This window comes from Panulirus ornatus, chromosome 3 (genome assembly GCF_036320965.1).
Source record: "Panulirus ornatus isolate Po-2019 chromosome 3, ASM3632096v1, whole genome shotgun sequence".
Lineage (NCBI taxonomy): Eukaryota > Metazoa > Arthropoda > Malacostraca > Decapoda > Palinuridae > Panulirus > Panulirus ornatus.
This window is the reverse complement of record NC_092226.1, coordinates 71,959,837-71,986,671: the sequence shown is the minus strand read 5'-3', so window position 1 is coordinate 71,986,671 and position 26,835 is coordinate 71,959,837. Positions and strand designations below refer to the sequence as shown.

At 37.3% G+C, this 26,835-nt stretch overlaps 1 protein-coding gene across 1 annotated transcript in view; it reads left to right on the top strand.

The window, feature by feature from the left end:
- LOC139763424 (uncharacterized) overlaps nucleotides 1-26,835 on the top strand; it is a 143,964-nt gene that overhangs the window by 48,554 nt on the left and 68,575 nt on the right. Inside the window, exons 10-15 of the mRNA XM_071689456.1 lie at nucleotides 9,210-9,346; nucleotides 12,686-12,760; nucleotides 13,102-13,207; nucleotides 13,735-13,988; nucleotides 16,890-17,028; nucleotides 19,513-19,685. Coding sequence (XP_071545557.1) covers nucleotides 9,210-9,346; nucleotides 12,686-12,760; nucleotides 13,102-13,207; nucleotides 13,735-13,988; nucleotides 16,890-17,028; nucleotides 19,513-19,685 — 884 coding nt within the window. The remainder of the gene's footprint in view (nucleotides 1-9,209; nucleotides 9,347-12,685; nucleotides 12,761-13,101; nucleotides 13,208-13,734; nucleotides 13,989-16,889; nucleotides 17,029-19,512; nucleotides 19,686-26,835) is intronic.

Below are 26,835 nucleotides of genomic sequence, written 5' to 3'. Positions count from 1 at the left end.
CTCAAGCTCTTTTATTAAGAACAGGTGAGGCTTTGTTTTGCTCTAGTAAGTTTTGTTTCAGTGTCTCCATCATCATCAGGTGCACTGTCCCTCATATGACCCTTGAATCCCAGCTTTTTTCCATTAACTTTTATCCATCACTGTTTTTATACTTAACTCTCAGTGTGACATTAACATCTGATACTCTTGCTCTCTCTTTAGTACTGTTGGGGGTGTTTTTATACTTAACTCTCAATCTGACATTAACATCTGATACTCTTGCCCTCTCTTTAGTACTGTTGGGGCTGTTGCACCCTCTTGCTACTTTGTCTGATATTACCTCATCGTACCACTCTTGCTCTCTATTTGGTGCTGTTAGGGCTGTTCGGTCCTCTTGCTTTGCTTGGCGGCTCCAGTTTTTTGCCTTCTGAATGTATTCGATGCTTTTCTCTCTCTCTTCATTTGATTTATCATTTGTGATGAGTAACCCCCTGAATTTCACTATTTTTAAGTTTCTTGCTCTTGTCGAAGTACTTCTTGGCTCGTTGATACCAAGTCGAATATAACCATGAGTAGTTGTCCCTTAATTCTTTATTATCATGGCCAATTCTTCTCCATTCTTTTATCACCAAATATGCATCTGGCAATTTTGTAGCTTTCAGTAGCCTTTCAAGAAGCATTTTTCCTTTTTCCTTTTTTTCCCTGTCTGGAGAATGATCTTCTAAAACGAGTAATTGATGATTTCCATTTGTCGACCTCATGCTTTTACTAATCCTTCTAAGTTTTGTGCCACCCACTTTTCAGGCATATCCTTCATTGTAGCGCTGTCATCCTCCTTGCCTCTAACTTTCTCTTAAATTTCTCTTTTTTACTTGCAAGCACTATCCTAAACATTTCATCAGCCAAGCAAGATACACTATTGATTATGCTATCTCTGACAATGCGTAGTACTCTTTACACTTCATTCAGTTCCCTATCTACCTCAGTAAGTGTGGTCCCATGTCTCTGTTACACTACATCATTCTTCTTACAACGTGTTTGTTGATCAGTTGCCAGAGTTACACACACATTCCCAGGAGATTCAATACTTGTTTCATTCCTTTCTTAGAGCTGATCAGCCTCTAGGACATTTTGAAATGACACATCAGACCTTTGCTTTTTAATGAATTTACTTTTTTTCTCTGATTATGTACCTTTTGAATCCCTTCCATTGATATAAATTTTTATTAATATCCATCGACTATTTCTGAGCTCTTTAAGTTCCTCTTTCATCTGATGACATCTTTCATGGATTTTAACTTCATCCCTAAGCTTCTGAACTTCTGCCTAATAGTGTTAACTTCTAAACCTGTTTTTTAAGTATTTCAAACAGTGTACCTACACTGCTGACCCCTGGTATTTCCTGTTGGCCTCTTCCATGTTTCCTTCTTGTTGGGAACTTAGTGAAAATTGTATGGTCCTGGTGCTTCATGTTTGATTCCATTTGTAAAGTTGTTGATCTGTTCCCCCAAAGTGGAAAATAGCACTTATATATCTTGGTTGCACACAAATGTGAGGTATCCAGGGATTATTCAAATAGTAATCAGCTGTATTACTATTGTGAATATTATATTTATCATTATTCTCAGTTGCACTTTTTTTTTTTTTTGTACTAATTCATGTGCCCTTTTGTTCATTCTTCCAATGTCAGTCACTAAAATATTAACTGTATGGATAACCTTTTAGTTTAACTTTAAACATTTTGATACATTGACAAGACTTTGAGCATTGAATTTGAATCTGAGGTTTTCCAAGTCTGATCTTCTACCAAACTCACAAGAACAGGTAAAATCAGATTTAAGTCCAAATGATACATCATGCAGGGTCCCCTACATACTTTATTCCTTAACCTTGCACGAACACAGTAAGGCTTCTGCATTGTAGATCCTCAAAAGATCGTGAATATCAGCATGCAATCAATTGAGGTCTCTACACCAGTACCATTGTATGTGTGTTTGTATGTGTGTTAACTGTTTATACATAGGGAAGGAGTATTACACTCATGAGGCCTCATCTCTTGACCATTCTTTTCCATCATACAAGTTCTTATATTTTCAATTTTTATTTAATGTTTACACTAACCATGTCTTCAGTCATTTTGTTCCATTCATCTACCACTCTTATGCTATGAAAGTAACTTCTTTACATCTTTTTTAAATGTTTCTTGCTTAATTTCATGTTATGTCCTTTAGTTGCTCTATCTTTAATCTCTTGAACAACTGTTCATTATCCATGTCATCAGTCTGTTTTAAAACTTAATGGTTGTGATCACATCACCCTTCACTCTTCCATCAGTTAAGGTGGGCAAATTTAGTCTCTGCTCTATCCTGTAACTTAGTTTTTTAACTTTGATGCCCTTATCTGGACCTTCTCTACTACCTCTTTGTGCTTCTTTAAGTGCAGTGACTGAATTTGAGAAGCATATTCTGATTTTGGCTAGGTATTTTCATATCCATACACTTGAAAATAGACAGTTTATCTCCTTTACCATTACCCTGTTATGTAACTCTGGCCACAGGGTAGGACAGTGTCAACACCCACATCCCTCTCTCACAAAGAATCCTGATGTATATTTCCTGTTTGATTATGATCATACTGAGGCCTTCTCTCACGTTGTCCCAACTTCATTACTCTACTTTTGCTTGGGTTGAAAATCATCTACCATGTGTCATACCAACTTTTGGAGTCTTTTTGGGTCCCCTTTTTCCCTCATGACTTTTGCATCATCTACAAACATATTCAAGTTAGAGTCCATGCAATCAGGCAAGTGATTTACATAGATCAAGAAGAGTAAAGGTCCCAAAACAGAACCCTGTGGCACTCCATTAGTGACCTACACACATTTGGAGAAGACTTCCTTAAGATAATCTTTAGTATGTCGGAAGAGTCTCCCTCTATTCCTGCCTGCTATTCTTCTTCTTGATTAGCCACTCATCTGGTACTGTGTCAAATACTCTCTGGCAATCAGAATGTAAACAATCTACCTGGCCTTACCTTTCGTCTAAGACGCAGGACACTCTTAGAAATCTAAGAGGTTTGTTCCTATAACCATGTTGCCTCTCATGTAGGTAACTGCTCTGTAGAAAGTCATCATCATTACTTTCTCGAGTATCTTACAAGAGACTAGTCTGTAGCTCATTGCCTCTTCCCAGATAGGACTGATGCGAGTCCCTTTCCACTTCCTTGGCACTTTGCCTTTCTCCAGCGCTATCTTGAACAGCATTTCAAGAGGTCTGTACACATCATCAGCACATATGGTGAAATATCATTAGGACCATGAGCCTTGTATGGGTCAAGACCTTTTAGTATTCTATTTATATCTTTTCTAGATATCTTGATTTTATCTAAAGCCTCCTCTCCATCCCATATCATTAGTGTTGGTGCTATAGTGTCTTTCACTGTGAAAACATTTTTGAACTTGTTATTGAGTTTGTCACTTATTCTTTTATCTTCCTCAACTATTCTTTCCACGAAATTCCTTAATTCTGATTAATTGCTGCTTAACTGACAGTCTCATTCTAACAAATTTATGGAAAAGATCTGGATTTTGATCTGTCATGTGTGTGTGTGATAACATTTGTGATTACAAATTGTATTATGGTGAGAGTTTTATACTTGCTGTGTATTTTGAACCTATATATGTGTACCATGCCTTTACTCCCATGTGTGCATACATGCACACACGCACACACACACCTCAGCCTAAGCCAGGTATCCATTTATCAACAAGCCCCAAGGGGAGAATGGAAACCTAGGTTGGATGCAAGTTGAGTGCCACACCCAGGTTTGAAACCCCTGTGGTTCTGACCCAGGGCTGGCCATCATTGATTCATAGTAACACTAACCATTACATGCATGTGTATGTGTTTGTGTTATTATTTATTTCTTATTATGTATTTGTATTGTATGGCAAGGGAGTTTTGCACTCATTGGGCCTAATCTCTTGAACATTCTTTACTGTCATACATCTTAGATTTATGTATGCTGTCCACATTAACCATGTATCCAGACATTCTGTTCAATTCATCCTTCACTGTTTTACTATAAAAGAACTTTACTTCTTTTTTATTTTCTTTTATTTTGTATTATTGCCTGTTATTGCTTTATTCCTACATCTTCCATAGAACTGCCTTTCTTTGCCATGTGTGTAATTACTTACTTTTAATTACATATTTGTACTATATTTAGAGGGAGTTTTTACACTTTTGGCACATCATCTCGTAAACTTTCTATACTGTCATATGACTTCTCAGATTTATGTATGCTGTCTGTAATAACCATATCTTAAGTCCTTTTATTCTATTCGTTAACCAAACTTATACAATAAAAGGACTTCCTTGTATCTTTTTTAACAATTTTCTTGCTTGATTTCATCTTATATCTTCTCTTTGTCATATTTTTTAAAGAACTGTTCAGTGTCTACTTCATCATTCTAGTTTAAGAATAAAGGATATGATCAGGGGTTCATTGTGAACTCCTTCTACTAAAGGTTTACATCCTGACTGAGAAGTCATCTTTGATTAGGCAGTATCATCATCAGTTGATGAAACAGAGTACAGTCTTGTCAAAGAACTTTGTGTTCCAGAGATGTCCATAATGTCCCTCCTACTGAGTTTCATATATCCTTGGAGCTGCAGGATCCCCCTGGAGAAGGGGTTTATGGATAATGCTGGGACCCTTTCTGAATAGGGTCCTTCAGTATTGGGTTATGATAATAATGATAATGATAATAATATGTTACTGGGCTGCACTGGCAAGTGGTTGCACCTCAAATGAAAAGTCATTGGCAAGATTGATGCATTATCTTCACTAGATAGAAAAGAGCAGAGCATAGTCTTGTAAAACTTGTTAACTTCTTTCTCCAAAGAAGTTAATCCTTTTCCTTTTTCCTGTTTGGAGTACAGTCTCAAAAGATCCTGAAGTCTCCATAAGTGGGTTTATGGTTTGTATGATAGTTTTTCCCAAATCAGTGAGATAGTGCCTAGAGCAGACAAATAATGGCCTCGTTTGCTCTCATCCGCTTAGCTTCTGTTGTGTATATTACACTGAAACTAGAACACCCACTCCACAGCCAAGCCTCACAGACCTTTCCACCATTTCCCAACCGTTTATTATTCCTTGGTTGTGGCCATTGACAACATATAAACATGTATACCACATCACTCCTAGTCATCCTATCTTATGCATATCTCCCACCTTCTTGCTTGCTCAGGTCCAAGTCATCCAAAGCATCTTTCACGTTATCCTTCCATCTTCCCCTTGGTCTTCCTCTCCTGTTCCCCCCAACTTCTTACACCTATACTCTCTTTTGTCATTTTTTTTTTCTCATTCTTCCCCCCCATATGTCCTCTCCAGCTCTCTCAACCATACTGTTTGTACTACCACTTCTCTTTCATACCCTGTCATGCATTTTATTTATCTTCAATACATCCACTCTCTTTAGTGCTTTTTGACTTGAGGACTTCTCGCATCCATACAGCACTGCCATACCTTTAGACGTACCTATATTTTCCATCACAGAATTACCTCTTTCCACACACTCCTCAATATGCCTAGGACCTTTGCCTCTTTACTTACCATTTGATTAATTTCATTTCAGATAGCTCTGTCTGCTGCCTTATCCACTCAGGTATCAAAAACTTTCCCTGTCCTCCAAGTTCAGTTCATTTAAAAGTATGCTCTAACTGACCTGTATCTCTTTCCTGTTAAACCACATTACCTTAATTTTATTCACATTAATACTAAGGTTCCTCTTTTAACAAACTCCCAAATTTAGATACTGTCTTATGCAGTTTCTTACTCTAGTCTGCCACCAGAGCTTTGTCATCTGTAAACGACTGACTCATCTCCCAGGCTCCTCCATACCCAGAAGACCAAAGACCTATGCTTCTCTCCAGAACCCTTATATTTTCTTTCCTTACCACACAACCCATAAACAGGTTAGATAGCCATGGTGACATCACATGCCCTTGATGCAGACCGCCATTGACCTGGAACCATTCACCCTCCTATCTTTTTTCTCGACCACATACTTACTCTCGTGATAAAAATTTAATGCTTGTGGTAGCTGTTCTCCCATATCATATATTTGTAGCACCTTTCACTAAGCATCTGTGTCAACCCTGTCACACACTTTCTATTGATTCATAAATACCACATTTAAATACTTCTCTAAGTACTTCTCACATAGATTCTTCAGTGCATAGACAGGGCCACACATCCTCTACCTTTCCTTATGCCTATGAAAAGACATAATGATAATAGCGAGGGAACAAGGCCTCGTCTTTGTGTGTTCCTTGTGCTACCTTGCTAACTTGGGAAACAAAAAACTTGTATGAAAATAGGAAAGAAAATTATTGTAAAAGTTATAATGATAATAGTATAGGGAGTTATGATTTCGATGCATTGCATATGACAGCTAGAGAGTGGATGTGGCCTTTATTCATTTGTTCCTAGTGCTCCCTCACTAATGCAGGAAATGGTGATGAAGTATGAAAAAAATAAAGATGATAGTAATAATTATGATGATAGTAGTGATAATTATAATTTTTGTTACTTATCATTTCTCATGTTTGTGATAGTACCAGGAACAGATGAAGAAAATGACTCATTCACATACATCCATTCTCTTGCTGCTCAAAAATCAGAGGTGTTTCCTTATCTACTTCCCTATAAGCAGAAATGGAATCAAAAGTCATCCATCATATGACTATTCCAGGCATCACCTCTCTGCAACCATCCCTCGTTCACCGCATTGTTACTGCCTTCTCCTTGTTTTACTGATATTATTTTGGACGCTGTTCTCATGAACTGTATGTGTATGCCTGCCACCAAGGGTTGGACTGTGGAATGCATTTGGTTGCTGCTTTCTACTTTTTCTAAGTGGAGATTGGCCACATTAGGATTGACTGTTATGACAGGTTCGTCTTTCCTATATCCTTTCTACCTTTTAAGAGTTTAGTCTATAAACTCTCATGGAGCAGTGACTGACTTCATTTTTTTTTCCTCATTTTTTTTTTTTTTTTTTTTTTTTAAAAGTGGCCTTTCCTGGTGCATGACTTGCCCATGATATATTATTTGCAACAAAAAGGATAGATTGACAGATCAATGGATAGATACAAACACAGAGATACAGTTGAGATGGACAGATGAAAGATATTTAGATATTATTCAAGTATTATGTTATTATTATTATTTTTCTGTTAATATTTTCTTACATTTGCTCACTTCCATTCTTTTGCTGTCATGTGTAATGCTTTGAAACCACAGCCCCCTGTCCACAGCTAGGTCCCATAGACCTTTCTATGGTTTCCCCCAGATGTTTCATGTCATGGTTCAGTCCATTGACAGCATGTCGACCCCTGCATACCCAACTTGGTGCCATGGACACATGCATACAGTTGTTACAAAGTGTCCAGAATGATATCTGTAAAACTGGGAGAGGGTATTAACATTGTGTTGGAGAGTGAGAGATGATTGCAGAGAAGTGAAATGGACAGCTTTTTATTCCATTCTTGCTAATAGGGAGATGATTGAGGAACCACCCTAGCTTTTTGAGCATTACTCTGTTTTAGGGAGAATAAAACAAATATTGATTTAAACTGGCTCCTTATGTAAAGAATAATTACGGCACCTATGTTGCACTTGTAGCTTATGTGAAGCAGATTTTGTGATGCATATTATTTTGGGTTTCCTGGATAGAGTAAAGGACATGGTTGTTCTTAATGTGCTTGTGTAATACAGGGTTGAATTATGGTAATTTTTCTTGCTTCCTCTCAGTATTGTCAGTTCCATTTTGATTTGATCGAGGCATATCAAATATGTAAAGCTTTTAATTTTGTTTGGAATGTGTTTTGCAAAAGTTGGGTCTCCAGCCAATACCCTCTTGATTCAGTGAGATTGGATAAGAAATGAGTGTTTGGTTCCTTTTAGATTTGTTTTGAAAGTTTTAAGAAGTAAAGGTCAGCATCATTTGCAAGGAATTCATTGTTGAAATGACCGAATTTCCTTTAATTTTGATGATATTGATATACTAGTATTTTGATGTTCTATGAGTGTTAATACTGAATGTAATTGAAAACTTAGTGGTGTTTTAAAATTAGTATATATGTTTTTGCTTTTTAGGTTACATGGTCATAGTTAGGTTTTTGAAACCTTGATGAACATTGTTGTCTAATATGATTCCAGTATCTGTTTTCTGTGCTTGACTTTTAACTAGATGCAATGTCTTTTATGAATACAGACGTGATAAGGCTAACCATTTGCTTCAAGCTTGACCCTGTATATTTTGGAAACCAGGCTACCTGAATATAGTGGACTCAAAAAGGAATGGACATCTTTCAATTTTGTATATGGAGTCACATTTACAATATTATTAGATGCAGCTTGAAACCCCAGAATTATGCACAACACGAAAGAAGCAGGAAAATTAAAGAATTGGTATCTCCCTACCATACATGATGGTTTCTTAAGTGTTGTTGGCAGAGTATGAATGATGATGTCTTAGCCAAATGAGCCAAAAAGAGTTCACCATAAAAGTTATTCCAAATGGAATGGAATTTTTTCTTTTTGATTAGTTGAAGTTAAGGGTGTTAGGTAGAACAATACTTGTGCTCTTCTTCTTCATCATTATTAGTTTACCACTGTTGTTCGTAAAGATCAGAATATATTTTTGACAAAACTAGAAACTTGTTTCTGCACTTTGTTATGAATTAATGGCTGGGACAGTTTGCTCTCCCACTCACCCATACAGTGGATGTGTTTCTAATGTTCAGGTATTGTGAGTAGAATTGTTTTAGGCTTTGTTTGATAGATAGGGACTTTAGCCTAACCTTATAGTTGTTTTTCATTTGATAAGTTGTGTCTTATAGGCATTGGCTTGAGTCATTGAGTATTGATGTAGATATCATGAAACCATCCTTTAAGGCAAGTTTGCTTTGCCTTTAAAGAGAGATTGGTCTTAGTGCTCTTTTCAATTGGAGTTTTCATAGAATGATAAATGTCCTATATATAGAGCTTTTGTTTTGTCAGGTCTCTTATATAATCCAGCATTCATTTTATTACATTGATAATTTGTGTTGTATGCCTTATAGTTTTTGATGTTGATTTTATTTTTCAGTAATTGAATAGCTTGTGGTTACGAATCTGAAAATTTTGTTGGCATGAATTTCTTGATTGTATCTAATTTTCAGTGATGGATGGTAAAGGACAAAGTTTAGAAGAGGTGGAGGCTGGGATACGGAGTATGCGTCAGCCGAGCCACAGTCACCATAGCCAAATGGTGCACAACCACAACAGTATGAACCAAATGACAGCTTTTGATGACTTTGTGAGTACAATACCATCTGTTCTTTAGCACATCATATGCTTGAATATTAGAAGGTAAAGCATGGATATATGAATATAAAGTGTCTGTATTATAGATATGAATGGTTAAATATTTGCTTTTATTTGTATAGTTATAGATTATATTTAATGTTTATAGGAAGATTTTGGTGTTTTTCAAGTTTTTTTCTTAACTTTTGGCTTTATTTATAATGGTGAAATTTTTCTGTGCATCCAGTGTTGTAGATTTGTGCTGAATTTTGTTTTGTAAGAAAATTTTGAATTAGAAACTTGTCAGACAAAGACTAATTTAATGATTTATGGACTTAATGATTGAGAATTCATGAAGGTAATTTTTTTTTGAAAATATTTTGATTAATTTGTGATATAGTTTGGTCTTTTAACTGCAGTTGGATTGTGTCAAGAATAAAGCAGAAAGTATTAAGTTGCATCCCAACATCCAAAGTTTACTAGTTAGAATCCAGAATCTGAGATTTGATGTATTATGTATTTTGCCAGAGATAAGGTCAAAAACAATAGCTGGACCTGTGATAATAGGCTAAGCTGTAACTGTAGTGAAATCTACGGTATTGTTCAGCAACAAAAGAAATTTTTTACAGTCAGTAAAGGTATGTACAGTAAGAAAAATTCACTTACTTTTATGTGAACAGAATTCAAAGAACCACTGATAATGGAAGTACAAAAAGAAGGCAAAACATGATCATGTGTGACATGAATGATTTTTTAAAATGTTAGAGCATCATAAGTACTGGCAAATATACTTATATATCCATAAACAAATTAAATAACCATGGAGACATCATGCACCCCTGCCGCAAACCAACATTCACTGAGAACCAATCACTTTCCTCTCTTCCTACATGTACACATGCCTTACATCCTTGATAAAGACTTTTCAGTGCTTCTAACAACTACCTCCCACACCATATATTCTTAATACCTTCCACAGAGCATCTCAATCAACTCTACCATATGCCTTCTCCAGATCCATAAATGCTACATACAAATCCATTTGCTTTTCTAAGTATTTCTCGCATACATTTTTCAAAGCAAACACCTGATCCACACATCCTCTGCCACTTCTGAAACCACACTGCTCTTCCCAATCTGATGCTCTGTACATGCCTTCATGCTCTCAATCAATACCCTCTCATAGAATTTCCCTGGAATACTAAACAAACTTACACCTCTGTAATTTGAGCACTTACTCTTATCCCCTTTGCCTTTGTACAGTGGCACTATGCAAGCATTCCCCCAATCCTCAGGCATCTCACCGTGAGTCATACATACATTAAATAACCTTACCAACCAGTCAACAATACAGTCACCCCTTTTTTAATAAATTCCACTGCAATACCATCCAAACCCGCTGCCTTGCTGGCTTTCATCTTCCGCTAAGCTTTTACTATTAATATAGCACAATAAGAGATTTGTAGCCATTCATACAAAAATCATGATTATTTCACCTTAGTGCGTTCACTAGGTCAGGCTTCCAAACGCTGTGGTTATCTTAAATTCTTTAATATTTAAGTGAAAAAAACCATTTCTTTCCTATGAAAAGAAAAAACATTATATAAGAATATTAAAATAACCATGAGACAAGTGATGTACTCATCTTATTTAGAGAGAAATGGAGAACTAGTTGTGGAAAAGTATGCTTACTATATTAAAATGGCCTTGGCATTTGGGAGATCGGTTTGGTGAGAGCAGTTGGGTGAAATATTTATGTTTTTCTGTATTTGGCTATGAATCTTTCTTTTTCATATCATTGTTCCAGTAGATACTTCATTTGAATGCAGAATAGATAGTATGGGAGAAATAGTTCCAATAGATACTGCATTTGAATGCAGAATAGGCAGTATGGAAGGAATACACTGTTATTGTTATATGTTTTGGCTAATTCCAGGGTTTTGTCTAACACCGTATCCTTCAGCTATTTTCTTTTATATATTTGTAAACAAGGAGATTGAGTATTAATTCATTTTTTAGGGAAGACTCATCTGAAGAGAGCTGGTTAAAAAACATATATGAAAAACACAGTTTATGATATCATGTTATCAGTTATCTATCTTTCTGTATATACATTTGATGCCCGATCCCTTTGGGAACTTCAAGAGGGTGGCCTCGGCAAGAATTTCCATGATTGGTGAATTCCGGTGCCACTTATCCTTGAATGCCTCACCCTTAATGGGCCTGTGGCAGAGGGCAACTCTAGCAGTCTTTGTTTTCAGAGACCCTTGCTAATGTTTCAACCTATGACCTCTACATAATGTTCCTGTCTACCTCTTCTACCTAATGTTTCTACTTAATACTCATGTCATAGTCATACCTGCTACTTCTATCTATTGCTTCTACCGTTTGCCATAAGGCAGAGCTAGCATGTAGTGTTTGCCACATGAAAATCTTGAGTTATGAAGAATGAGTTGTGTGAATTAAGTGTTGTCAAGCATTGTGTCTCACAAGGAGAGATTGATTGAATGTTGATGGACAGAATGCCAGCAATCCATGTGTGGGTGAGACAGAAATGAAAGGCAACTACTTGGGTCAAAGGTTTTCACTTTGACAACTGCTGAAGTGCTGGTTTGTTACACAGCAATCACTAACCCTCCCAATACCCAGACAGGTAGTACCAGTAAAAGACCTCTCTGGTTGATGTTTGCTGACTGACTGCTACCGTAAGCAATTTTTTTCTTCTGTTTTTCTAAATATACTGGTGATTGATTATTTATCTCTGAGGAGGTATATGTAGAAGAAATGTATGAAAATACAATTTAGAGTATATCATTTCATATTTGAAATTTCATAAATGATTGCAAGGATATTTGACTTACTTTTATTTCCCCTGTTTTCTCATATATTTTTCTGAATTTGTTGATCATTAGGTAAGAACCTGTTGGAGAGGATTGAGTAGAAAAATAGATATGAAAAATGCATTTTACTGGATCATTTATATAGTTGTTAACTCTTTGATTTATTTGACCATAGAATTACATGTTAAAATCATACTTATGATTATATTTCGGCGGATAAGAGAAGAAAGCAGTGAATTCTTCTTTCCATTTTGGTTTTTCAAAGAAGGGAAAAAATATAGCTTGTGGCAAGTAAAATCCAAAACGTGCCTTATTGTTCCAATTTCCGTATAAGCTCAGAATCTTGAATGAAACTGGATTATTTTTTGTGCTTCCGATATCAGTGGTTTATTTGTCATTTACCACTGATCACTTGTAAGTTTGAATTAGCAAGTTATCATATAGGCATATTAAAACCATTGTAGTGTAGCTGCACTAGTGTCAGATTCTGTGATGGATGGATGTTCTTTCAGCTCTCACAGGTTACTTCTACTCAGGGCACCAGCAAATCAGAGGTCAAGAGTTCAGCCAAGGATGTGTTTATGAAGGTAAACTGTTGCTGCATGCTTTTCCCAAAGTTTTAGGTTGTGATTTGGATGTTAATGCTTATAACTTTTGAATTTGAGGGACTGCTTTGAGTGGTAAATTTTTTCTGTAGTGTAAGATTCACATAACTTTTTAAATTTTACATGCACCTTTACCTTGGTTATTTAGTAAATCATGAGGGAAATTATTCTAATGAAATGCTTTTTGATAAATTTCTTTATTACCCTTGCACAAGTCCATTCCTTATTCACAAGTTCTTGTAAAAAGTACCTGAAGCAGATCCCTTAAGTTCCTCATGTATTATTTTACATAAGATGTTATTGATACCTGCCATTAATTTCAGTTGTTGAATGGAGGGATGAAGGATAGTGGTGGTGTGGTTAGACCATCGCCCCTGTCAGTTCAACCAGCTCTTCCTAATGCCCCAACAGAAAATGATCTCATTGCTAGTAAGTGTACAAATTTTGTATTATTGATGAAGTATTCAAAGTGAAGTTTATTAATGATCTTATGGAATGTATTAAGTCATTATGGGGACCATTGTATGACAAAGAATTCATAAATAGAGCACAAATGTCTTTTTCCATTGTGATTTAAAGATTGCTTGTCATACATTAGTGATAGCATCAGTGCAGACAAATAGCAGCTTTATTTGCACACATATACTTTCTAGCTGTCTTGTATAATGAACTGAAAGCCGAGCTTGCTATGCACAGCTAAGCCCTGCAGATTAATGTGGTTTTATGCTTTTATTACCCTTTCTTTTACATGGCAGGATTATTTTTTTGTAGTTTCTGGTGTGACGAACAACAATTTTGTTATATGGGTTAAAGGTTTAAATGTAAACTCAGGAAATTAAAGATATCAAATTTGACCTTGTAGGTGCAAATGAGGGACTTGTATTTTTTGAAGGTTTTATAGAATAGATATTCATGAACTGTGAATAAGAAATCAGAGTTATGGACATTTTTTCCAGTGCTTATGAAGGGCAGTGCAGGCAGTCCAGGGCATCAACAGCAGAACCAGCCTCCTCCACATCAACAGCCCCGCAGTATGCCTCCTCCAGCTGTACCTAACCTTAGTGTGCCTCCCCCTAGTATGGTGACTCATTATCAACCACCGCCAAACATGCCTCAAATGCCTGGCCAAGGACCACATACTCAGGATGTTATTATGAAGTTACTCCAAGTTCAGCAGCAGCAGAAGAGACAGCAACAGCTCTTGCAGCAGGTTTTATATACTTTATTCTTTATTGAGTAGACTCTACTAGGAGAGTAGGGCATGCTTGTGAGTAGGAAGGGAGGAGGAGAAGTGGCTACTGGTGTAGGTGAGTGTGTCCATTATGGTGTGATGTCAAATACCTGTGGGCATCAGTTGATACTTTATGTAGAAGTTTGCTGCTGGTCTTAGTTCTCTAATATCCGAACACAAGTTGAATTACACTTGCACTTTAGGCTCTACTGGCTTGTCGTAAGAAAAATTTTTGAATTATATTTTTTTAATTTAATCATATTTTTAAGAACTAGTTTTTTTTTTCTCACTTAAGTTTGGACTGTCCAGTAAATAATGAGTGTTTCATAAATCAGAAATAGTTAAGAAAAAAATGTGTATTTTTGTACACTTTTTCTTAAGCAAAAGATGTTATTGCTTTTCACACATTGGGAAGGTAGGCCCAGAAATCAAGTTGAACACCAAAAGTTTTTTGTGAAAATCTGTGAGCAAAGGGTGGTTGTGCAGTATTCTAGAGATGTATGTGGAGGTGGGCATGGGATATAAATTGGTGACAGCTTAGATGGTTGGCTGTCTGTTTATCTCTGTCTATCAATACCTCTGATGCCTGTTCCCTTTGGGAACTCCCTCAAGGGGGTGGCTGCAGCATAAGACCCTCCATAGCTGATGAACTCCAGTGCTGCTTCTTAGCCTTTATGCCTCACGCTAAGCAGGACCGTAGCAGAGGACAACTCAAGCACTTTATCTATATATCGCCAACACAGACTGGGAATTATGTACATGAATAAATGAAAACTAACCGTATTTTCATAAAAACTTATAAACAGTTACAAAAGAGGAGTTGTTTCTTTTACTGTAAAATTGTACACAATAATGGCTTTTTATGTAATGCTTTCTGAAATAATGTCAAAGCAACAGTGAGTCAATTGCCATTTGATGATGGTCACACAGGTGGCAGATTTGAGTGTGAAACCACATGAGTTTGTGTCTTGAGTTTGGGAGTGTTTGACAGGAGAAAGTTGAGAATAAATGTGAGTAAAAGCAGAGACAGGTGTGTGTTTGAATTGAGAAGACCGGGAAGTAGGATGTTTTAGATACATGGGAATGGACATGGCTTGAATTGGAACCAGGGAAAGTGAGATAAGTCACAGAGTGGAAGGGGGCCAAAGACTCTGGGACCTTTGAGGAGTATGGGAAAAGAGAGGTTGCTATCTGGGAGGGAAAAATGGGTATGTTTGAAAGTATAATAGTCCCTGTGATGCTGTATGGATGCAAGGCATGGACTATACATGTCATTGCAAGTACTATGCACTTAGAACCAGGTGGAAAGTGATTGAACAGAATGATCAAGTACATACAAAATAGAAATAGTAGTGAGAGGTTTTTATCATTGTAGTATTCCTAAGGAAGTAAAATTAATTGAAAAATTACAAAAAACTAGCTTGCCTTGTATACTGCTGAGATGAAGTGAAGACTTGTGCATCATGATAGAAAATATGACTAAAGCCCATTTAAGAGAGAAAGGAAGAAGATATAGGATATTGAACAGTTTTGCTGTAACAGGCTTGTTATGGAGAAAGCTGTAAATATGAATTTGTGTGCAGCAGTTGTGAATTTGGATATAGCTTATAGTGGAGTTAAGTAAAAGACTTGGAAAGTATTTATTATTGTTTTCTCTGTGTATGGAAGACTTCATTGCTATTATAGTTTTTAAGATAGAAGCATTGAATAAGTAATTGCAGGTACTGCTGTTTGTCATATTTCAGATAGATATGATTATATATCAGGAGGTCATCATAATTAATATTTTTGTGCAATATTAGGAGCAGTTGAAAGTGGATGATTCTAGGGCACAGTTGGACTTTAGAAGCTACTGCATTTGCTGTATGCTTATGTTAGTAACCTGATATGAGTCTAGGAGAGGAATTGGATTGAATGGTAGTTGCTTTGTTAAGTGCAGGAGGATGATGACAGTATGTATGTGAGAATGAAAAGTTTGCTTTTTAAAGATGGGAATCTTTCATGTATGAATGTGGAAGAATAAAAGTTTGTGAAGGTCTTGAGGTATTTGAGATTGTAGTTCAGTATGGATGCCAGTGAGAAAGGAGTGATTATGAATTGAAAGATACAGGGATGTTGAGGTTGTTTTGAAACCTTGTGAGATTGGGTGGTTTATTCATAAGTGGATAAAATGTGGGGGCTAGGCTGTTTGTTTCAACTTTGTGACATATGGATGTGAAACCTAAGTTTTTATAGTTACCAGAAGGTTTGAAGTAATATTAGTAGAAATGAATAGCAAACTCTGTATAGAAATGAAAAAAGTGAGAAAACTAAAAAAGTTAAGGAAGTTGTCGACAGTATGAGTTTATGGAAACCTTTGTAGTAATACAGTATGACCATGGCTGTGAAAAGTTTATGAAGAATATATGAAATAGTACTTTATAGCTTAGAGTATCTGGATGAGAGATATGCTGTGAAAGGTGGACATATCTGGTGCACAAACTCTTGAAGATGAGAAGTTCTCTTGACATCAAGAGAAATGTTATTTATCATATGCAAAGGAAGCACATTGCTTGAGGGTGAATGAAGTCATCGGTTTTATTAGCAGATGATCTTTGTTGATTAAGTGAATAGTTATGAAGCAAGTTCAACATACAAAATTTTGTAGCTACTGAAGGTGTTGATAATTTTGAGTTGTCTCAGGTTGTGTAAGGTGTTGATAATTTTGAGTTGCCTCAGATTGTGTATGCTCTTGATCCACATTTGAATGGATGTTAAATGATAATATTGCAAGTTTTTCCAAAACAAAATTTGGACTTTTTTTATTATTTGTTTGATGCTTCCTTACGAAGGCAGGAAAGGTGAGCAGTTAAAAAAGAATATTTGTTTTCACTTTTTCAGCATCAGCAGCAGCAGCTTGATCCAATTAAGCAGCTGATGGGAGGCCTTGGCCGTATGAGTGTAAACCCTTCACCTCAACCCCAAGATCAAGTTTTGCGTGATGCTCTTCTACGTCCTGATGTGCAGAGCCTGTTGCAGAGTAAGTTTGAAAAGGCGTATTTTATATCTTTAATGTCAGTACCCTTCATTTTGTCAAATGAACTGTAATCAGGTCTGAGGTTGCAGAAGAAAAGGTTAAAAGTGTTTAGTTAATGATATTGTGTCATGAATGATTTGTTTTTTCTTATCCAACAAAATGCAAGATGCAAATACTGTCAATGTATAGTCCAAAAAGTAAGGAAACTCATGTTTATTGTTTAACTGGAATTCTGTGTTGAACAATTTAAGTTGTGAAAATGAAGTACATAGTATTTAAGGGGAAAAAATGGTATCTTAATTACCAAACTGCTGTTTTCATGTTCATGTCCAGGAGGCTACATTGTACCCCATCCATGCTCATTAGTACTTTAATGGTGTGGTGTGTGTGTTTATATTTACCTGTTTGTAATAATCTTTTTTGTAGAGTATGGGGAGGGAGTTCTACACTTGGAAGACCCTATCTCTTGAACTTGTTTTAGCTTTGATGAAATTTTGCCTTAGGCAAGTCTGGAGTATAAAGCTCACTGCATAAAGATCTGAGTTCAAATTAAAGAGCCCTGCAAATTACATGTTGTCAAAAGTTAAGATGAAAAGAATGTCTGTGGACTGAATGCTCGGAGCTCATGTGATTGTGAAGAAAAAAAGATAGTAACCTAGGTGTGGAAGGGAAACATGACGACCCATGTAGTGCCAGCTCGCTGTGTTGCTGTCACTAAGCCGTGTGGTACCCAGGTGGTAATACCTCCTTGGCTGATGATTGCCTGCCACATACTACATATATGAATGTATGTATGTACCCATGTCTCTTCTCTGATGCCTGTTACAATTGGAACTCCCTTAAAGGGGTGGCCATGGCGACATTCTCCATAACTAAAGAATTCCAGTGCTGCTGCTTAACCTTCGGTGCCTCACCATTAACAGGCCACTGGCAGAGGGCAAGTCTAGCGCAGTATTTGCAGAGGCTTCTATCAAATGTTCCTAATGACTACTTCTGTCTAATGTGCATATGGAATTGCCTATTTGTTTTGTACAGGGAAGGAGATGTACCATTCTCCACTATCATGCAGCTTTTTACATTTTTGTATGCTGTCTACATTGACCATGTCTTCATTCATTCTATTCCATTCATCTACCACACTTGTACTATAAAAGTCTTTTTTCACAAGTCTCTTACTAAATTTAATATTATGTCCCATTGTTTTACCATCCTTACATCTTTCAAAGGTTTGTTCACTGACTGTCTTCATCAGTCTATCTTTGGATTGTTTCTGTTAGCCCTCAGTGCTTTTTAAGTCCTTTTTATACTGTATAGGGAGGTATTTATACTCATAGAGGATTATCTCCTTACCATTTTTTATTGTACAACTTTTTAAATTAATTTTATTTCTTTCATCCACTACTGTTATCCTGTATGAGTACTTCTTTATATCTCTGTTACCAAGTTTCTTGCTTTATTTCATGTCCTCTGGCTCTGTCCCAGCATGTTCTTTATCAGTCTGTTTTAAAAGCTTAAATAATTTTTGTGATCAGGACACCCTTTACTTTTCTCTCTTCCTCATGGTGCTCAGATGAAAGGCATCTAGCCTTTACCCCTAACTCAGCTAGATTAATTCTGGTAAGATCTTTGTTGCTGTCCTCAGGATCTTCTCCATTATTACTTTGAGTCTTTTGGCAAAGTGATGGGAGCAAAAGATGATAGTAGTTAGGAACATTTACGTGGGAGCATTAGATAGAAACATTTGGTAAAAGTAGTAGGCAGGAACATCAGCCAGGAACAGTAGGTAGTAGTCTGTAGAAACATTAGGTAGGAGCATCAGCAAACATTGCACTAGACTTGCCCTCTGCCAGTGGCCTGCTAGGAGTGAGGCACTTAAGGCTAAGAAGCAGCACCAGAGTTTAGTTATGGAGACTCTATTGCTGTAGTCACTCCCTTTGGGGAATTCGAGTTGGGAAGAGGCATCAGAGATATAGATATAGATTAACTTATTTACCAACTTAATTACCAGTGTCAGATCATCTTTAGAGTCTGTCAGGGTTCCCTTGTAACTTGAGTAATTTTCCATGCTTTTCACTTTCCTCATGATCTTTACATCATCTGCAAACATTTAGATAGAGAAGTCTGTACATTCTGGTAAGTCATTAACGTAGATTAAGATGAGTAATGGTCCCAGAGCACAACTCTGCATAATTCCACTGGTGATCCCATCCCATTTTGAGAAGGCTTCTCTGGCATGCATTTGTTGTTCCCTTCCACTAAGATAATCAACAATCCATGGTGATTCAGCTTCTTAATCAACCCCCTATGCAGTACAGTGTCAAATGCTTTCTGTTTTTATTTTAATAGGTAGGTGAGTACTTTTGGGCCAGTGCAGCCACCTGGAGGAATTAAAGGTGTTGATTTGATAGTTCACATCTTGTCAGAGTTGGGGGATAAAGCTTTTTTTTTCCCTCAAAACAGTTTTCATATAACTCATTACTATGTTAGGAGTGGCAAGTGGGCAAGTGACTGCTGGGCAGCTGTTGAACCAGCTGAAAAGTGGATCAATAACTCCATCTCAGCGAGATGCAATTTCTACAGTCCTCAAATTTCTTAAGGGACAGCAATCACAGCCCCTCATTACTCACCGTACAACCCTCACTCCTTCTCCTACCCCTCAGGTGAGTTACCTTCCAAAGATATTGGATTTGTTAGTCTGCAAAGTTAGAAAGTAATATTATTTCAGGTTTTTTATTCTTTCACCACACAAAATTTACCTGGATGCCTTCAAATCAAAATATTTTAGGGTTCTGATTGTTTTGTGAAGTAAAATTTGTCATTTATTGAGATTTGTGGGTTGCCTGCCTTTGAGAACTCTATCAATAGAAATAACATTGAAAGTGAAAATATAAAACATACCCTATATTGAAAGGAAAATGTAAAACATGACCTATATTGAAATGAAAATGTAAAACACCTTATATTGAAATGAAAATGTAAAACATACCCTATATTGAAATGAAAATGTAAAACATACCCTATATTGAATCATTCTGTGTCTAAAGTCTTTCCTTTTTTTTTAAAAGGGCATTTAGATGTCCTTGACAATTTTATTTTGTTTAATTAGATCTAAATGTATCTTATGGCAGGCTGAAAACCGAAGGTCACACTTTGTGCAGACTATTGTGATTACTACTGAACAATACCATTACAAAAATGTATAATGATATTGTAAAACCCTGTTTACGAACATGATAAACTAATAAGTTCTAGTGCAGTAACTTTTGCATTGAGTATGATTCGACCCTGTTTATGCTGTATCATATTCAAAGACTTCGTCTCTTGACTGTGTGCTATACAGTTTTCACATCGTTTGCCTTTACTACATGCTCAATTTTTTCGTGGTAGGTGGCTGAGATAGCATAGGTAACTGAATGCTCTAATCATAAGCATCTCATATACGCTACATATGTATGTTGACATGAGCCCCAATTTGTGATGTTTCTATTAGCTTCATTTTGGACTTATGACACTTTAGAATAAAGGTACCTCTTACTAGCGTGTGACATGTATGCTTTGTACTTGAGACGAATTTGGTAAAAAAATAATTTAACTCTTGCTTACCATGTCATGCATTAACACATGAAGTCATAGCCTCATTCTTACACATTCACTGTGGATGTGTAATGCACCAAAACCAGAGCCCCCTGTCCGTAACCAACACCAAAGACCATTCCAAAGTTTCTCCTGATTGCTTCACATTTTGTGATTTAGTTCACCAACAGTACATTGCCCCCTGTAGACCACATTGCTCTGGTTCACGCTGTCCTGTACACACCTTACACTCTCCTGTGAGTTCAGGCCCCATGCACTCAAATAATTTTTTACTACTACTTTCCACCTCCACTTTGGTCTCTCCCATCTCATTGTTCTCTTCACTTCTGACACACATATCATCTCTGTTAACCTCTTCTCACTCATTTTTTCCATATGTTTTTTGAATGTACCAATGCTAAGGCACCCCACCATATTTTTAGAAATTTGGAACAAACCACTCAACAACACGGTCACCTCTTTTCTTGAGAAATTCAGCTATAACCTCGTCCACTCTGTCCACCCTGCCACACTTCATCATCAAACACAGGGCTTTTTTTTACTTCTTCCTTCTTTACCAATTCACTTGCCAAGACACTCCTCTTTTTAAACCACCCCGACCTGAACATCCCATCAGACACATTCAACAATCTTTCAAAATACTCACTTCATCCCTTCACTTCATTTTTTCTTATCACATCCTCATTTGCCCCCTTCACTGATGCTCTGATTTGTTCTTTTGTTTTCCTCATGCAATTAAACTCCTTGGAAGACAATCTAAGGTATAGGTTACTTATGACTCAACAGTGGCTATTGGTTGAATGACATACAGATGACAATGATGACACACGGAGAGATCTCCAAGTGTTTGCAAAGGTACTTAAGCAGTGTAACAGAGTAATACCTAAATAATTACATGTTTATAAGAATGAAAATGGATTACCTGTGGTGGATGATTTTTGTATTATACCTGAAGTCTCATTTACCCCTCTTTCTCAGTCTTTGCACCTTCCCCATGACCTTTTGCCACTTTCTCCTTAGCATTTTCCCAGTCACTTGGACTCCTTCCTTGCAAGTGATGCCCGTACACTTTCCTCATTAATTAGCACCTCAATATAGTCCTCCCCCCACTAGCTACCCCTTCTCTTAAGCTCCACATTCTGCAAGTCAAATGTCTCTCATACTTTCAGTGCTGCTTACCTAAATATCTCCCATTCCTCACCCACTCCCCAAGCTTCATTTACTCTCACCTTTTGCCATTCTACTATCATTCTATCCTGGTAATTCTTCACACAGGTGTCTTTTCCAAGCACACTCATTCAGCTTCTCTTCCCACCTATATCATTCTGCCTTTTCTGAGAGCCTCTCAGCTCATCTTCCCACCCATATCATTCTGCCTTTTCTGAGAGCCTGTAGAAACATTCACCTTGCCTCCACCTTCCCCAGTTGCCCCTCTGATCATTTTCGCATTGTAGAGTCTCGCTTTTGCACCTTTATCAACTAGTACATAATCCATTGATTCCCTCTTACTATCTTTCTCACCCATCTTTGTATACTTACATATGTCCCTCTTTATAAACCAAGTATTTCCAATCACCAGTCCTTTTTCAGCACTCAGTTCCATAAGCTGTTCATCATTTTTATTCACATATCTGGGTACCCCATACCCCCATGTTATGCGATCAACTGCTACATTACCCACTCTTTCATTCAGATCATCAGTCACTGATATCTGATCCCAGACATCAGAAATTGCTGGCACATACACTTACCTCCTCTCACAACAGTTGCCTCTCCTCCTCACCCCTCTTACTTCCAGATGCATAAACACTTAGAATCACCAGTCTCTGGTAATCCAATTTCATTTCTACAAAAGATATTTTTGGGATTATTCTGAATTTCTTTTATGTACCATTGCCAACACATGGAGATCTTTTTGCTGGTCATTACTGTCATCTGTATGCTATTATCCCATTGTCCATTGTCATAAGTTACAATCCAACCTATATTTTAGCTTTATCATAACTTGAAAAGTCTAGATCAGATACTGATGAAACTTTTGCATTTACTTACATAAATAGATGTATATAATTTAATGACCCATGACCAATAACTAGTTTTGGATTTTGTCTGCGTTATGGCTCTTGTGTAAAGATTTGGCTCATGATTTGAAAAACTCCACCTATGGCCTTGAAAATAATCACAAATGTTTTTTTCATCCAGTCTTAGTTTACTCCCAGTATCTGTGCTACACATTGTACTACACATTGTAGGCGATACAAGTGTTACATGGAATTCCCTTTTTGTTTTTCATATTTACTGTAGCTGTTTTTATTAATTTTAAGTCTATGTTCCCTACATGTACTATGGCATAGAATATCCAGTTCCATAACCCATGGCCATATCATTCTGTTCATTCGCTCTATATTTTTTTATATTTTGATTCTCTTGATTATCATTTTGGTTTATCGTAATCAACTTTTAAGGTGTTTACCATACCAGGGGAGTGTATTTAGATGACATATAAGCATGTAGAGTTTGATTACTTTATACCAGTACAACTAAACTGGCATTATGATAGTGTATGAAAAATGTTTAGTCATGAATTCTGAAAGGGCCAGTTTACTTAAAGATAGCTGAGAAATCACTGTTTTAAGAGAAAAGTCTGCTCCATGAAGTTGGATGTCCATGCTCTTGCAGCTCCGTAGTTTGCGGAATTGATAATTCACTGCATGCTTGTATTTATTTATTTTATTTATTATACTTTGTCGCTGTCTCCCGCGTTTGCGAGGTAGCGCAAGGAAACAGACGAAAGAAATGCCCCCCCCCCCCCCCCCCCCCCCCCATACACATGTATATACATACGTCCACACACGCAAATATACATACCTACACAGCTTTCCATGGTTTACCCCAGACGCTTCACATGCCTTGATTCAATCCACTGACAGCACGTCAACCCCGGTATACCACATCGCTCCAATTCACTCTATTCCTTGCCCTCCTTTCACCCTCCTGCATGTTCAGGCCCCGATCACACAAAATCTTTTTCACTCCATCTTTCCACCTCCAATTTGGTCTCCCTCTTCTCCTCGTTCCCTCCACCTCTGACACATATATCCTCTTGGCCTTCCTCACTCATTCTCTCCATGTGACCAAACCACTTCAAAACACCCTCTTCTGCTCTCTCAACCACGCTCTTTTTATTTCCACACATCTCTCTTACCCTTACGTTACTCACTCGATCAAACCACCTCACACCACACATTGTCCTCAAACATCTCATTTCCAGCACATCCATCCTCCTGCGCACAACTCTATCCACAGCCCACGCCTCGCAACCATACAACATTGTTGGAACCACTATTCCTTCAAACATACCCATTTTTGCTTTTCGAGATAATGTTCTCGACTTCCACACATTCTTCAAGGCCCCCAGAATTTTCGCCCCCTCCCCCACCCTATGATCCACTTCCGCTTCCATGGTTCCATCTGCTGCCAGATCCACTCCCAGATATCTAAAACACTTCACTTCCTCCAGTTTTTCTCCATTCAAACTCACCTCCCAATTGACTTGACCCTCAACCCTACTGTACCTAATAACCTTGCTCTTATTCACATTTACTCTTAACTTTCTTCTTTCACACACTTTACCAAACTCAGTCACCAGCTTCTGCAGTTTCTCACATGAATCAGCCACCAGCGCTGTATCATCTGCAAACAACAACTGACTCACTTCCCAAGCTCTCTCATCCCCAACAGACTTCATACTTGCCCCTCTTTCCAAAACTCTTGCATTTACCTCCCTAACAACCCCATCCATAAACAAATTAAACAACCATGGAGACATCACACACCCCTGCCGCAAACCTACATTCACTGAGAACCAATCACTTTCCTCTCTTCCTACACGTACACATGCCTTACATCCTCGATAAAAACTTTTCACTGCTTCTAACAACTTGCCTCCCACACCATATATTCTTAATACCTTCCACAGAGCATCTCTATCAACTCTATCATATGCCTTCTCCAGATCCATAAATGCTACATACAAATCCATTTGCTTTTCTAAGTATTTCTCACATACATTCTTCAAAGCAAACACCTGATCCACACATCCTCTACCACTTCTGAAACCACACTGCTCTTCCCCAATCTGATGCTCTGTACATGCCTTCACCCTCTCAATCAATACCCTCCCATATAATTTACTAGGAATACTCAACAAACTTATACCTCTGTAATTTGAGCACTCACTCTTATCCCCTTTGCCTTTGTACAATGGCACTATGCATGCATTCCGCCAATCCTCAGGCACCTCACCATGAGTCATACATACATTAAATAACCTTACCAACCAGTCAATAATACAGTCACCCCCTTTTTTAATAAATTCCACTGCAATACCATCCAAACCTGCTGCCTTGCCGGCTTTCATCTTCCGCAAAGCTTTCACTACCTCTTCTCTGTTTACCAAATCATTTTCCCTAACCCTCTCACTTTGCACACCACCTCGACCAAAACACCCTATATCTGCCACTCTATCATCAAACACATTCAACAAACCTTCAAAATACTCACTCCATCTCCTTCTCACATCACCACTACTTGTTATCACCTCCCCATTTGCGCCCTTCACTGAAGTTCCCATTTGCTCCCTTGTCTTACGCACTTTATTTACCTCCTTCCAGAACATCTTTTTATTCTCCCTAAAATTTAATGATACTCTCTCACCCCTAACTCTCATTTGCCCTTTTTTTCACCTCTTGCACCTTTCTCTTGACCTCCTGTCTCTTTCTTTTATACATCTCCCACTCAATTTCATTTTTTCCCTGCAAAAATCGTCCAAATGCCTCTCTCTTCTCTTTCACTAATACTCTTACTTCTTCATCCCACCACTCACTACCCTTTCTAATCAACCCACTTACATGCTTGTATGTCACATAATATACACCCAGCAAACATTTTATCTTTATGAAGGCTGCAGTGGCTTTCAGAATGAACACTGCAACTCCCTTTACCTTAATAGAGTTGGCAAGGATGAATATAAGGTGCTTTCATTTTTTCATGCTTGGTTGCAGTTTCCCACATTAGTGAAGTAGTACCAGGAACAGATGAAGAAAGGCTTTGTTTGCTCACACCCATTCTCTAGCTGCCATGTGAAATGCACAAAAAAAAAAAATCACAACCAGGCTCCACAGACTTTGCATTTCTTGATTATGGTAGCTTCCCCATGTATTAATTGTTCTCAAAATGAAAAATAAATCAGATACATTATAACTATTTGAAAACAGTATACTTTGCATTGTATGCTTTGTTTGGATATGTATACAAGGAAAGCAGGACAACTAATGTGAGGCAAGATGCTTGAACATTTGTCAAAATCCTTCATCCATTGTGTCATATTGTCTAACAGAAAAGTGTAACACAAAAGGTGATTGTGGTAGTTAGGTTATCTTGATCAATAACACAGATTAAGTGTTCTAATGGATTATTATGATGATTTGTAAACCTAAGGCTTTCAGGAGCATGGATTTTTTCCCCTGTGACTATATACCTTGTCCTGTTATTACAGTAAGCTTAGCTTTAGGATAGGAAGGAAGTTTTTGTAAAATCCTTATAGATAGACATTCATTTTCATTGGACAGACTTGCCCTGTCTTTTCTAGGAAAAACAGAAGTGCTCAGGCCACATGAAATACAATGTGGAAGGAATTTCTGCTTCTTGAAATAAAGATAACTGGAGTACGTGGGAACCCCACACTACACGAGATAACCATATTACCAGGTGCATATCCAACAGTGTAATGCAGATCATCTTGTAGTGTCTCTCTGTTTATTGATAAATGAATTTGATACCAGAGAGACTGCAAATTGATGTACAAATGCTCCCGAACTTATGACTTTTGTGACTTGTGGCCATCTGTACATAAACCTGGAAAAAAGTGTAGATAAAAGATATACTTGAATATGAAAATTGTGCTATGTTGTACATCCACTGGTGCCAATGGCTGTATGTGTATGATAGTGAATGTAAGACGATTCCAGCATTGTGAACATCATAGCATCCCTTATCGGTTACCATTCAGTAAAAGTGTGTTATTCAAGAGAATCTAACGAATTTTCATGCTGGGTTAGATAGTTTTTGCATTAAACCCCAAAGATGACGAGCAAGAGGAAAAACCCATCATTTGTTGATAGATCTGCCAAGAAGCTGAGGAAGATGTTCGATTGG